The sequence below is a fragment of the Xiphophorus couchianus genome, chromosome 18, assembly GCF_001444195.1.
Source record: "Xiphophorus couchianus chromosome 18, X_couchianus-1.0, whole genome shotgun sequence".
Lineage (NCBI taxonomy): Eukaryota > Metazoa > Chordata > Actinopteri > Cyprinodontiformes > Poeciliidae > Xiphophorus > Xiphophorus couchianus.
This window is the reverse complement of record NC_040245.1, coordinates 27,798,874-27,814,614: the sequence shown is the minus strand read 5'-3', so window position 1 is coordinate 27,814,614 and position 15,741 is coordinate 27,798,874. Positions and strand designations below refer to the sequence as shown.

Below are 15,741 nucleotides of genomic sequence, written 5' to 3'. Positions count from 1 at the left end.
TTTTTCTCTCTCAGCCTGTTGAAAACACACTTCTTTGCACATGTTTTTCAGAGGTTTCAGTCATGCGGCACTCAAAGAACTTTCTTTTTAATCGGAGGACGATCAGAGCTGTGTTTCTCTGAGGCTCCTTTTCCCCTTGGGCATACAGAAGATCTGCACAGATTAAAAAAAACAAAAAAAAAAACAACAACAGTCGTCTTTGTCCACGTTGAGCTTCGGGAGTGTAAGTCGTCCCCATAAATAAGCAAACCAAAGACTTCTCTGTAGCTTTAGTGTGATTTATGATGAGAGCGGCAGCTCATCGTCCTGTTCCTCTCCTGAAACAAACTCTTGTCTGTTGGTGATGTTAAATGGTAAAACCTTTGCTCTAAGTGGCCTCTGATTGATGTCACAGCTGTTGGCCACGCCTAAAATAAAATGTTCTTAATCTTTCCCTCTTGGTTTGTGGTGTTGCTGGAACTAACCTTGGCCGATTTTGAAGACGGAACTAAAAGGTGTTGAGTTTTTCTGTGTGTTGATGTAGCAAATATGCTGTGTAACGCAATTTTATGTAAAAAGAAAATGTGTTCCTTTGCATTAGATAATCATTGAATATTTTTCACTTTTGCTGAATTCATAGCCGATTAGCTTTTTCTTTTAACTCAGGGCTGCATCTCCCGCTCTGACTGTGTAACAGGATTTATTGTGAGATTTGAATCCTTAGCTAATCCATTGTTTTCGTAGAAGAATGGCTTCATGTCTGGGATCATAAATGGTAAGGGAAAGTTTGCAAATTTTGTTTTATAATAAGAAAATCCTTTTCTTTGGACTTAGTGGGCATTAAGCTCCTAACCATCCCATGCACCATCTGTCAGGTCTTCTGTTAACATTAAATGGCAGTGCTGTGCGCCACATGTTTAGAAGATCTAAACAGGTCAGAGGATTTATACCACTTATGCTACATATGGGGCTAACATTACAGCTAACAGCTTTGTTTAATACATAAAGGTGTTAATGACCTGATTTTGTACAAAGGCTTTTATAGGATTGAACAGACAGAATATGTAGTGGTAGATTATTAAATAGAGGTGTTTGTGATTTGATTTTTATTATTATTGTTGAGGCAAATCAGATGTTTTTTATTCTCTGCTAATTTAACCTACAATGAAAATTCCAGTCTGAGAATTAGTTGGAATAGAATGGAGCGTTTATCATAGCCTGTACACAAATTAAATTGTTTGTGTTGCGCTAAAACAAACTAAACTTAATAAAGCAAGTTTTAACAATTCCTAATTAAATAATCAAATAAGAAACAATCAATTTATCAATGTGCAACATATGCCATGTTAAACAAGCTAAACTCAACCAAGATGATCTTAAATAAATTCAGCTAAGCCAATTCTGAAATTATAATTAATTTTCTACATTAAGCCAATAAGTCATTCAGTGCTAAATAAATCTAAGCTAGCATCTTTCTAAAAGTGATCAAACAATTTATTAAAGAAAGAAAAGAAAAACAACAATCCATTTAATAATAGTCAACTTTCCAAAGTTTTAGTGAGGTAAGCTAAAGCAGTTTCTAAGAAGTGCAGGTTCATTTATTTTGTCTTTGTCAAAATAAAACATGGTAAACAAAGCTAAGCTAATAACAGCTAACCCGAGCTGAGTGTTTTCTAAAATAAGGATAACAAATTATTTAATAAATAAAAAGAGAATAAAGCAAAAAATGCCTACCTAGAATCATCTTTCTTAATATGTAATTTGAGATTAACAAATTTGTTTGTTCCCAGTTTTTGTACTGGGAACAAACTAAGCTAAGGTGAGATGAAATTAACTAAAGTAATGTAAAAGCTTTTTCAAAAAGAATATTTATAAAAAAGGCAAACAATACAACCAATCCGGAATCATCCAATACAATAAATCTGTAATCCAACACTGGCAGTCATTCTCGTTACAATTTTTGTGGTGAAACAAGCTACAAAAGGCTAAACCAAGCTAAATTACAACAAGCTACGACGAATCAATATGAGCTGAACCGATCTCAGCAAATTAAAAAAAATAAAAATATTCAATAATGTCTCCCAATATCATAGTGTTTTAAATCTTTTATAGTTATTGTGGTTATTGAGTTATTGAGGAGGTGGTTTAAAAAAAGATCTTGAAATCCAGCAGCCTGCATCCTCTTACATAACGCATTAATTTTAGAGACATGACACCGATTTAAAAAATGCATTTCATCTTGTCTTTCTTGATTTGACTGACAGCTTGAGCAGAAGCTGGAAATACACTTCTCCCTTCACACTTAATCTGTGTTAGAGCTGCGATTTCACGCTGCGCATCAGGATGATTGTGACTCCAGTAGCTGATTCATTGATGCTGCTCGGAGGAAAAACGACGCGACTGTGTTTGCTGCTGCCTTCCCATCACCATATGCAGCATACAGTTGGCAGCCACCTTCCCTTTTTACTAACCCACATTTTTTTTCTTTTTTGGGAGATTCTTAGATCGTTTAATTTCATGGCAGTCATTTAAATCCGACTGTCGTCACTGCAGATAGTCCTTTTCAGTAGACATCTGCCCTCTGACGTGAAGCTAAAATTAGAACAGCCATCTGTGATTAAACCAGCCAGAATTTACATGTGCATGAAAGAAAAATAAACTTTTATAGGCTGTAAACGCTTCCATTTGTCGCTAAATAACACTCTTTGGTTCTTTGGTATAGCATTTGAATCCTCACAGTAGTGTGAAAGTGAGTAGTAGAATCGAGAGTGGGACGTTTCACACCTTCTACAACCTTGACGGCAGCTTTTAACACTTCTTTGCAGGCCAGTAGGTCCTTCTTACGTCTTTGACATGCTAGAGCTATGGACTTTTTATTGATCTCAAAATTTGGTCCTTAACTAACCGCTCTTAAACTACATCAGATGTAAAGTGTGTCCTTTCAAGCCCTCCTTTCCTTTCATGTACGTAGGGCAGACCATCGTCTGCGTGGGTACGCCGCAGCTACGGTGGTCTCTTCTGGGTACCATGTGGGTGAGGGCAATCGCTCTCACACATCGGATGGGACTTTTGCTTTCTATCATTCACTCATCCATTAGGATCAGCAATGATGGGGAAAAAGGTTTTGGTATTCCGATACTCTAAGCTTAATCCGAAAGCAGAGAATCCACAGTCATTACGAAAAAGGTATTTGTTTGATTTTAAGCCGTTTCTTGGATGTATTAAGACTTTGTGATTAAATGACCTTTGTTTTAAATGGAGCTCTTTTTTTAATAGATAATTTCATATTTATAACAGTTTTATTTTTTAGTCTCTTGCGACAGAAGGAGGTCACTCAAATGGGAAGATGCCATTATTAGGCTCCATAACTCCCAGGCCTTTTGTGATTCGCCCATTTTACAACATACTGCATGGTCTCATTCTCTAACCAGTAATGTAATACATATGTTTTATGTCTGTATTTATACATTGTTTGTCAGAGCTCACAACTAAAGACTAAAGGCTTCCACATACTTGGAAGTACCATGCAAACTCTGTTAGTCAAGTGGACTCCATGGACACTGTCCTCTGACAGTTCAGATTCTGTCGCTGAACCTCCCAATTTTGACAAATTCCTTCATTTCCAAGTTTAAGGAGCTAGCTAGACGCCTAGCCTTGTTTCTTCTCCACTAAGGCAGCTACAACACCCATCAGTGCAGCACACAGTGATAATCATGCTAGTTGTGCTGACTCAACTTTAACAGCATCAAAAAAAACTTTTTTTATGCTCGGTCTCGCATAAACAAAAAATCTCCACGTGAACATTGTTTCCTGCCGAGCAGTTTACTGTGCGACAGAGAGTACGATCACGCAATCGTAAAACACTCCTGCAGTCTTAACAGACGGAGGCATTTGGACCACCCAAGTTTTTTTTACTCTGCACTGATCCCTAATGCACCTTTATGAGGGTGTTTTTGTGTGTTTGTGTGGTTTCGGTAACTGACAATCTGACATGACAACCTTTCCCGCTGTGTGATCGTGACATTTGCTTCACTCCTCCTGAGCATCGCGCCAAGACCGCAGGAATAATCCCGGGTCGTGTCTATTGTGCTTCCTGATATTGCTGATTCAAGTCCTGTCAGTACTGCATATAATAAATTGATCCTTCTTCAGCTACATTTGCTTTAATGGAAACTGAACAACTAATCGCAGGAACAGCCAGTTTCACTTGATGAAGGGACAACAGTGCCAGGGAGATTATGACTTGTTCATCACAAAGCCACAAGTTAAGGTTTCTGTGACTACGGCAGCAGCCAAGAACTACACAAAAAGCACCAGAGCTTCACAGGAACATCTTCATTAGCATGTTAATAAAACAAACTCAGAAGGAAGAAATTGCGTAAATGACACGCAAATTACTTGGAGACATGAAGCTTAGCTATGAAAAGGCCACAAAGCTACCAAGGCTGGGAATTGACCTCTCTATATGGGGTTTTTGCTCTACTTCTACGTCAGACAGTGCCTCATGATGAAGTTTAGTTGTTGTTTCAATGCGTCGTTTCATGGGCTCTCTCTTTCATTTGAAACGAAGGGGTAACTCTACAGGGTTAGACTGGGACTCTCTCAAGACATCTTTCACTTGGCAGAGAGCCTAAAATAACTTGTGAACTTTTGAACTGTAAATCGTGACATGATACTCAGAACTTGAGTGGAAATCTCTCTAGATATTAGCATATTTAGTTCCCCAAAAGTCGAACTAAGCTTACAAGCTTTTAGTATTATCGTAGATTAGAGGAGTGTATTTTTTTTGTCTTTTTTAAAATGTTTTAGGAACTCCGATTTAGATCCTAGAAGTCAAAAAGTTTGAGTCCTGTAAATTCATAAAGTTCCCAGAAGAAGCTGAGAACCAGGATGAAGCTCGTCGGGTCATGAACATTCCCGCAGTGATATGGGCTCCATGTCAGAGTCCAATCATGCTGATGGAGGACAACAGTGCGAGGGGGATTATGACTAGTTATAAGCTGTGTCTCCCCTCCACTCACACTTAAGAGTGGATTATGCCAACTCGCAGGCTTTTCCTCTCATCCTGCAGATGGCTTCTCCTCCTCCCTCTGACCCTTTGCGTCCAGCCTGTCCTTCATTTCTGGAGCCAGCCCACCCTCAGGCAGGTGGCTCTCCGTCTACTGATGGCTGCAGTCGTGTGTAGAGCTGCGTTTCTCGTAGCACTATTATGTTTTTAACCTCCCACTAATTCAAACTGATTTCAGCCATTAAAGTGAGGACGGCCGTCCAGTAAAGGGAGGGTTTTGGTCAGGACTGGAATCGCCAGATAAAATAAAATACATTTACGACGAAGTATTAAGGCCACGCTAAGAAAAATAATAAATAAAACATTGCGAATAAAGTCATAATATTATGAGAATAAAGTGGTACATGAATAGTCATTCTATGACTATATTCTCATAATATATTGACTTTGTTCTCAAAATACTGACTTTCTCATAACAGCATGACATTATTCCCATAATTTTCTAACTTTATTCTTATAATTTTATGACTTTTCAAACTATTATGACCTTATTCTCATATTACGATGTTATTCTTGTAATACTACAAACTTATACTCGTAATTACAACCGTATTGTCATGAAATGATAACTTTATTCTCATATTATGACTTTATTCTCGTGATTTACGAGTTTGGTCTTGTAATTTTGTGTTTTTATTTTTTAGTTCTTCTCACTGCGGCCCTGATACTCTATTGTAGAACCTGAAAGCCGACCTCTGAAAACTGGTTCAGAGTCAGTCCATGCAACATAAACACGGCATTAGTAGTCTTTATCTGGTAAAGGTGACATTTCAGGAAAGCAAAGCTAGGTTTTTCCAGCGACCTCGCTCACAGATGGCCCGAGCTCACAAACATCAACACGGCGAGGTGCACCGGCACGGAGAAACCAAGCTCATTACATAAGCAGTGACGGCAGACGCAGCGATCGCGGCCCCAGGTGTTCTGGCTCAGTGCTGCGTTTTACACAGCCGGAACATACTCTCTGTCCGAATCAAAGTCCAGCAGCATCAGAATCTGATTTGTATTTCGTTCGGTTCTCTTTTTAAACTGTGTGGAGCTCGTAGTAAAAGCATCCTTTCATGTGTTCCTATCTGGAGCCACATCGCTGTGAATGGGTTGCATGGGGCGCAGGGAGAGAAGCCAGGGAAAGAGGCCAGATATCCACCCACACACACACACACGCACACACATATGAACACTCACACTTTAGTAGTAGTGCCTTTCTTCCACTTGCATCATTTTTTTCCCTTTTTGCCAAAGCAACAAGACAAAAATAGTATTTTTTTTTTTCTTCCTAGAGAGAAGCGTGAACTAGAAAGGAGCTTCAAAACGAACATAAAACAAATGTAGGCAATGAACGGATCGTTTTCCACTTATCCTTTCAGGCTCGTCTGACAGAGAGTCAGGCGTGATTTATTTCGGTCTTTCCGATGAGCGTGACCTGCAGACTGTCAGCCATTGTTGCTTCATTTCAGACGGCTGTGGGGAGGAGGGAAGGAGGAGGGCTTGTGGCCAGAGATGATCCTGCAGGTGTCAGATTTCAGGATAGTCATTTCACTGCTGGCTCCCAACACGTGCATGTCAAAAACCACTACAGAAAACTAGCATCAAATTTCAACTGAGAGCCTGTTAATTTGTTCATTTGAATCTTCTAATCTGCTTGGTTGATTTACAAAAGCGATTTAAAAAAAATTAAATAAAAAAGCACAAGATCAGAAACCAAATTAAAAGCGAGAACTATTGTTGTTTTCTTTATCGAAATACTTTGTCAGTGCATCACATTTGCAAGGTTAAACATAAAAGGATGCATGTGATACTTTTTGCTTTATGTTTTTTTTTTTTCCATGTACAAATCATTTGCCAACAGCTCAAAAGCTACTATTCTAAAGGACAGTACAGTCCAAAAGTCTTGAGTTACTTGCTTATTTTGTGGCACCAGTCGCTTTTATTATTGTTTTTTTTAGGCGGCAAATTGGCGGAGAGAAGTGGGCTTCCTTCAAAGCTCCAGAAGTTGGTAGTCAAACCATGGATGTAATATCCTCCATCTGTTACCGTTATACCTCCTACTCCTCAGACTGTGTTGGAATCTCTGTAGTGGACTTAATAAATTGTCCCTTCAAATTTTCTATTGTCTTCTTGTTACAATACTTGGAAGAATGTTTCTTTGTGCTTGTTAAGCCACTTAAATCTGGCCTACGATTTGATGTTTAGGTATAAAAATTCCAAAAACGACTAATTTTGGTGTTTTTTTTTAAATACAGTCCCTTTTTGTTCATAGTTCTGAGACGTGTTGATCTCATCACTTTGCAGTCACCTTTTTTTATTTTTTTACCATTTGCAATGACATTTATTGGTGACTATGTTAAACTGGACATACAGTAGATTCATAGATAAACATGCCATTGATTTCAATGAATTATCAATAGAACTGGAACTCTGCATCTGCAAATACCTTGTCCTAAATAGCTCAAATGTGTCAAAGAACGAGCATTTCTGATGGGGATATTCCCCATGTTAACAGTTGGACAGGAAACAAATAAAAAGCCGTTCAAAGGGAAACTTTGAACTTTGTAAAGGTTTTATTTTTATTGCAGGTTTTAAATGATCACAAAAAAGTCTGGCTTTTGGAAAGTAAGAAAGAATACTTTCAGTTCCAAACTTTTCTCAGGATTATGTAAAAAAAATAAAATAAACAAACGATTGCTTGTTACTAATATGTTTGTCCATGACCTGTTATTGTTAAATCTTTGGATATCGGTACTTACTTATACTTTGCTAACAGGCTGCTAACATGGCTCTGACTTCCTGTTAGTCTTTAACAGGAAATAATCTCCTTCACACCACAGGTGTGTGAACAGCTCATTACGTAGGCATTACATCCCACATGTAGAACTGCATCATTTTGCAGGGACATCCTGCACAGAAAGAGAAGCTGCTTTCAACCTGTGGGCAGGTACGGGGATACGTTCTGTGAAAGTAAAGCTGCTCCTCCCCGTCTTTAGTCTAATAAATTCAGTGCAGTTAAACAAAACATACCTGCCGAGCGAAAGCCAATGTTACAACTTTTTCACATTTCAATTTCTGTGACACAAATGTCTGGGTCACTTTTGTCCCAGTTTGCGCTGCACTGAAGAAATGCTAACCAGTAGCTCATTGAGTGTCATTTGGAAGAAATTACAGCAAGTTTATGGTTTGTGGTCTGACAGCTTCAAAGGTTTCTGGGAAAACACAACAATCTACTGTTAAATCTTTGGAAAAACATTTAGCTTTCTTTTGAGTGAAGTTTCTCTTATTAAAGTGGAAGAAGTCGGGGTATAATTTATCCGAAGATTTTTTTAGTTTTCTTTATGTGGAAACATGCCGTACAAACTTTTACAAACAGAACACCAAAATGTTGAGGCAGTTAAAGCAGAATCAAGACCCAAAAATGTATCTTCTGAAACATTTCTGAAAGACACGAAAGAAGAGAACAGCTTTGTACAGTATACTGTGTCATACTGTACAAGGACTCGGATACATAACAAACCCAAAAAGAGACAATTTTATGGCCCATTTCCAATTTCTGACTTTGATCTATTAAAACAGATTTTAACCAGTTATATTTCATTCTAGGGACCAAAATATGAGAAGATAAATGAGCAGGATTTAAGAAATGTTCTGCCATCAGTGGTTTATCTCAGGAATGGTTTAATATAAGGAGCAGATGTGACATTAGGTCATTTGTATGAGAAAACAGCTGCTATAAAAATGGTATTTACTAATATTTTAAACAAAGACAAATTGGGCACAGAGTTGACATTTTAAAGTATCTTTAGCGTCTTATATTGAGAATTAGCATGATTAGCAGTGTTATCATAGCAAAGACCAAAGTCTTGCTAACAGGATGGACGTCAGCAAGTCCATCGTGTGCCATTACACAGGTTGAAAGCTCAAAAAAAAGAAAACTTAAAAGGAAAAAATATACTTTAATTATCCCACGTCATAATCTACCATGGAATATTAAGTCAAGGCACTTCTGCTCAATAGGACCACAAATGTAAAGGTGATAATCAGCTGATTCCAGTTACCAGCCAATTTCTTGATTCGTTTCCGATCTATACGTCATTAGTTTAGGTTGTGCCACATTATTTTGCATATCAATTTGAACTCCGTTGCCAAACATCCCTCTCTCCTGGCTGTCTCAAGAAAAACAGCCATCGTCATCGTTATAAACGGGAGGATCAGACAAAAAGGAAATCCGGACTTTTCACACAGATTTTGAGGGATTACAGTAACCTGTGTGAGATGAAGCAGAAGTCTTACTTCTCTCCAAACTTCCTGAGCGAAGGGTTGGGTTTCTGCCTGCAAGGCAGCTTCTGTTTGAGAAAATTAATGTTAATCCCAGTTGTAGCTTGAAAAGGCAAGAAGGTTTGGCATAAGCATGAAGATGAAAGTCGGTAGAGGTAAATTGGCGGTTCGGACGAGGCTCCCGACGCCTCCCGGGTCGATGGCAACGGTAAGTTCAGCCCATCAGAGTGCTGCAGTCTTGCGCTCCCGAAAACGTTTGGTTGGGTTTGTTCAGGGCGTCTCATCAGTTGTTCCTACCTCTCTGGTAAACATGGAGGTTTGTTTAGGAGTCTCTCTGTTCTGTTAATCGATCGACGGCACTTCAAGGTTCCTCATGGGACCCCGACTGTCACCAACTCATCCTCCGTGTGTGTGGTTGGGGCTGGTTGCTGTCACTTGGAAAAACAAAACCCTCCTCCCTCCCCGCGATTCGGTCTGCACCGGTGAGATTAATCTGGAGGGATTTGTACCTCTCGCCGTCTGCCTGTCAGGAGCGCTGCGCAGAGGGACCAAAGGATGTTGTGACGGCTGTGTTGGTGGTGTGTGGACGCTGGATGAATGGACGCTGCCTAAGAAGATTTGGGGATGAGTGGGGAGAGAGAAAGGGCAATTATACAGGGGAGAGGGGGCAGATATGATGTGAACGTGAGTATCTGAGAGGCCGAGCAGACGGAGGGAGGTGGTTAAATTTTAATGATGTGATTGTATTATACAGTACGGAGTCCAGTCAGAGCTGGTCCCCTCGTCCCCACACAGAAGAATTGCTGATGAATTTGTCCCCTGATGCTCATTGACTAGGCAGTAAACGGTAGCTGTTAACATATCAGCCTAACTTGGTTTAGATAATTTATTATTTTTAGAGGCAATTTTTTTCCATTGAAGCCTTCACGACTCTTATTATTGGTAGAGAAATTTCTTAATCCTGCATGTTTCCTGACAGACCTGCTTAAAACTTAAAACTTTCGGTTTAAAAGGAAACATCAGAAGAAATTTGTTGTGCTCCATGTAGCCTCCCTGTTTTATATTGGAAGTCCTGCTCTCTCTCACTCTCTTGCAGCCTGAATGAGTTGCAAACATTGAACGTGTCGTTGACAGTACTGTTTAATTTACATCCTATAACATCCTGTTACACCATTCGTGCTTTCTCTGGCTTCACTGGTGAACACCTCACTCACAAACATATAAATTTGTTTGTTTAATTTATTTATTTTTTTTTCACCAAACCGGTTCTGAAGCTCAACTGCTGCCTGTGTTTGCTTTACACCAGTTCTTTGTGTTTACACTGAGGCTAAATCTGGCTCTGGGTCCCCATCATCAAATAACAGCCTCTTTCAATTACCCAAAATGTTACTTTAGTTTTTATTCTTCTTAATATAAGACAAACCTGTAAAACCACCAATCTTCATCATTAATAAAAAGTCTGATTTGCATCAGACTAACAGAATCTTACTCTCTCTTTTCGTCCAGCTACTTATTTTTTTAATCATCTGCCACTGAGTGCTGCATAGAGTTGCTCTGACAGGAGAAGTTTTCCGCTGAATCCATAAACATAATGTCAGAGTCAGTTTTCCTGTGTTTTAATATTAGCAGACATTGTTCATAACGCCTGGTGTTAATGCTGTGTTGTTTGCTGTTTTTGTAGCACTGCTGGTAGCGATCACGTCAGAGATCAGCTGATTGGGAGATTTTAAAAGCTGTAAGATATTTGTTTGCAGGGATACTGAGATAAAACAAGATGAATAGTGCAGCACTGCATTCCTCATGGTATTTACTGCATGAAACGCTCACAGGGACACAGTGATCCGACTCAATGTCGACTCCAGTGTCAGTAATGGTTGGCCTCTGGAAATGCTTTAGAAGAGAAGCTTTCGTCCTGTAGACTCGGTTCAATTGGGGTAATTGAACTCCAACACAATTCCAACAATTGTTACATTTTCAGCTGCTGCAGTTCTCTTCCACACTGTATCGTGTCAGACAAGCCAAAACTTTTCAAAACCTGTTCCCCTCTTCCTATCCACCAAGAAGCACTGAAGGAAATGACTCTAAAACCTCTCAGGAAGAGATTGAGCGTAACTTCCTCTTTATGAAATGTAAACAGAAAAAAGTGGCATCAGATTTTAGCGGTTGTAGGATTTCTCGTTTTGTCTTAAGCAAAAAACCACAAGCTATTTCTCCTGCTCACGCAAGACTCGCATGTTTTGTTTTGGTTGTATTTACACAGAACGCCCCGTTCGTCAGTCGACTTCCAGCTCCGGCCTGCTTTGCTTTCACATATGCATTTGAACCGCGCCAGAGTTCACTTCAACCGAACCGAGACTTTGGTTCTTAGGCGAACCACTGAGCAGGAAAAATTGTGGCCATTAGCTGATTTCTAACATACAAATGAAACCATAGCTCTACCACATGTCATTGTGGTTTCACCGAGTCGATGTGAATTCAACCCATGAGTGAATTGCGTGCAGTTGTTTGCTAGTGGTGCTAGACACGTAATCGTCTCTGCAGTCAGGACAGGAAATCATCCTGACTCTCGGTGACTCGGCTCTTTTTCGCCTTTCTGCCTCTCCGTGTCTCAGAGTTGGACGGCGCGGGGCCGTCCCTCTGCGTCTCCCCCATCGGAAGCCGAGGCCCTGTCACTTCCCATCTCCTATCAGGGTCTACTGTCGCGGGACATTCGGAGCTGGCTGGCTGACTGGCTGTCGCGCACTCTTCAGCGATGATGACGATGAGTTCAGTAAATGGTTTCACACAAGAGATGCTGAGTGGACTCTCGCAGGCTTCCAATCGATCGACCCTCCCTCACGGCCCGTTGTGGTTTTGTTAATTGGTCTCTGGCTCACTGCTGACACAGTAACCCTAATGGAGAAGAATTACTGCTGTGCCGTCATGCATTAACCTCCCTCCTCCACCCCTCTTTCCATCAACCCTCCCTCGCTCGCTCTCGGGCCTGACCTCTGCTCCCATCCCCCCTCCCGTCGCCGTCAGCATCAGCAGGCGCGTTTCACAGCTGGGTAGACGGAGAGGGCAGTGCACACACACTCCCGTCCCGTGTTCCTGTGCCTCGGGGACCTAAGGTCAGGTGACGCTGATGACCGAATTAAAGCACTAAAAGGCAAACACTCTCTGAACAGCACTGCTCCCAAATTAGTTTAGCTGTAACCGAGGCATGGTCTGGGTTAGAGGAGGCAATTTTAGTACCTTTGTTGCAAGATTTGAGCTTATATTCAATTCATTGTGAAAATATTCACACTGCTTTAACTTTTTCACATTTTGTCACATTAAAACCACTAACTTCAATGTATTCTATTGGGATTTTATGTGAAAAACAAGGTACAACTAAAGTATAGGGGAAATGAAAACTTGAATGATGTGTTGCGCATTTATATTCGTCCCATTTTACTCTGATACCCATAGAGGTAAACATCTAGAGCAACTAATTGCCTTCAGAAGCTGGCAGATTGGAGTCTATCAGTGAATAAGTTAATCTCAGGCCTCAGAGGTTTGTTACAGAACATTAGTGAACAATGAGCTTGATAAAGACAGAGGAAAACAGCAGACAGGTCAGGGAGGAAGTCGTGGAGAAGTTTGAAGCAAACTTTCCAAGACGAGAATGAGTTAGGGTGCATTCACACCAACCCCGTTTAGTCTGCTTTAATCAAACTCTGGTTTGGGTTTGTCGACGAACCTGTAGACTACGAAGGCATGAATGCACAATCGAACTCTGATGGAGACCAACAAAAGCAAACTCTGGTCTGCCTAGAAATCTGCGTCTTGGTTCAGTTGACGTGTGTGGTGCGGTAATACCAAGCAGACAGGAGACTGCTCCAAAAGTAAGACTCGGACTAAAGAGCAGGGCATTCTGGGTAAATACAACCACAAAAACATGAGAGTCTAGCACTACAGGGAGAAGTGGATTTTGGTCTTTTGCCCAAGACAAAAAAATAAATCCTATACAGCTAAAATCTGATGCTTCTCCATTTTTGTTTACATTTTACGAAGAAGGTTTTGCTCAGCATCGTCTTCAGAGGTTTTTGTGTCGTTTCCTTCAGTAGTTCTTGGTGCAGTGCCCCTACAGGTTTGGAGGTGAACAGGTTTTTCAAAGGTTTTGGTTCGTTTGACGCAGTGTGGTTTGAAAGCGAACTGCAGCAGCTGAAAATGTAACAAATGTTGCAATTTTGTTCCCCAATCCAACCAAGTCTACCAGACTGTCAAGTATGAAAACACCATGAGTAAGAGAAGCAAATTGCACATTGGAACTATCAGGACAATTACCAGTTGTAAATTGACACCGTTTTAACAACCTCACAGTCGTCTTTTTTTTTTCATATACTTTGTACTAATAATGTATAATTATTACATTACATATGTGAAAGGTCGATAATGAAGTTAATTTTCTCAAATATTTTTGTTTTATTTCCATTAGTTTTTTTCTTCTTATTCTTCTGTTTTCTGTTGTATGATGCTTTGATGCTTCCTGGCCAGCTCATTGCTGGAAATGAGATTATGTTCTCAAGGAACTTATCTGGTTAAGTAAAAATAAAAGTGAACAAAATGTAGTTTGTAGCTTCCTCTGCAGCAGCTCTATAGCCGCTCTACAGAGCACATCGTCTGCAGGGGGGGAGTGGATAAAAGAGCTTATTAAAGTCAGTTTGCTTCATGGCGCATGGAAAAGTGTGTTCCCTGTACATCATGCAGCCTGATGAGTCAGAGGAGTTTTCAGAGTTTGAAAAGACTAAAACTCTGTGCTCTGCAGTGATGCTCAGAAAATCCTTTTGACTTTTTGACAGCACTTTGTGGTTCATTAATACCCGTACTGTATAATTATCTGCGTGTTTTTCATAAACCAACATTTTCTCTGTTTCGTTTTGCAGTGAGGGCGTCTTCAAATGTCCAGAGGATCAGCTGCCTTTAGACTATGCCAAGGTACGACGGATACACCGGCCTGACACTAATTCACACCACAGACTTTTGAGTTGTTGAGCTAACGACGCTTTAAAAACTTGTGTGCATTTGTGCATATTCCCTGGAAGTCTTGGAGCAGTCCAACCCTACTTTTAATATTTACACTCATAACAAGCTGCAACATGTATTCGATTGAAACAGTGAATATGGCGTCCCGTCTGTTCGATACTCTACAAACACAGATGTAGCCGTCTGTGGCTTAGGCGTGGGCTGCTACGGGATTGTTGGAATAATACAACCTTGAGTAAAACATGCCGGTTTCAAAGCATTTATCCAAACATTTAGAATAAACGTAGAGCATATTCAAATTTCTTTTTTAAAGCAGATAAACAGCATTTATTCCTACTGTTGCTAAAATACTCAAACATTTTGAGTAAGTTTACTCTGTATGATTTATCTTTTGTTATTTTGACTTTCACGCCAGTACCTAGAGAAGGCACCCACTGATTGTAGTAATACTAGTGTTACTTGGGTTTTCTTTGTTGTTTTAACAATTATGTTATTTGCTGTTTGACAGAAACAAAGTTCATAGCTTAGCACCTGTGATTGTTACTGAACAAAACATAACTCTGAGGCTCCTTTAGTTTCCACATCATGACTCTCTCAGTGTTTTACATTGGATATATTGTCAAACTGCTGAATTGTTTGTTTTTTTTATAACAGATGGACAGGTTGCGTAAAGTCCTTTTAGCAAGCTAACAGGCAGTGAGAATGAACATGTGGACATTAGATGCATTACTCTATGAAAACTCTGTGATAGCAAAATATTGACAACCATAATTTTAAACTCCCCTTTAAAAGCATGTTCACAAAACAATAAGCAGTGACCCAAAGGCAGCATTGACTTAATTTTTTTCTTCCAGTTGATGACTCTGTATTCAGCCTATTATAGATTGGTTCAGAACATACTTAACAGGACATGACAGCTTTGTGTCATTTAGCGGTGCTAAATCTCAGCGAACAAAGATCACATGTGGAGTTCCTCAAGGCTCCATTCTCGGCCCACTTTATCCAATATCTACATTCTCGCTGTCAATGTCTCTTACCATATGCTGATGACACACAAATTTATATTTCTGTGTCACTAGATAACTGCTGTTATTATTTCTGTCACTGAGTATGCGTGTCGGTAATATCATAGATTAGACGACCCAGAGTTTCCTCATAAAAGACCAAATTTGTTGTTTCTGGTGCCCAAAAATACAAGGTTAGCTGTCCAGTTCATTGCTTTGTCAGTTGTTTTTAGGGTCACTTTGTAAATTTGTTCAAGTTTATGACATAGGATCCAAAAATCTAGCTTTTGGTTTAAAAAAAAAAGCATAACAATGACAACCCAAGATGCTGACCTCCGTCCTCTAGAATCTCGTCTCCAAACGAATAAACAGTCCCACAGACGTCACATCCATCAGCTTTATTCAGATCAAAATGTT

At 39.9% G+C, this 15,741-nt stretch overlaps 1 protein-coding gene across 2 annotated transcripts in view; it reads left to right on the top strand.

Moving 5' to 3' along the window:
- traf4a (tnf receptor-associated factor 4a) overlaps nucleotides 1-15,741 on the top strand; it is a 44,385-nt gene that overhangs the window by 16,955 nt on the left and 11,689 nt on the right. For both annotated transcript variants that reach the window (XM_028045463.1, XM_028045464.1), the window contains exon 3: nucleotides 14,221-14,272. In XM_028045463.1, the coding sequence (XP_027901264.1) occupies nucleotides 14,221-14,272 (52 nt within the window). The remainder of the gene's footprint in view (nucleotides 1-14,220; nucleotides 14,273-15,741) is intronic.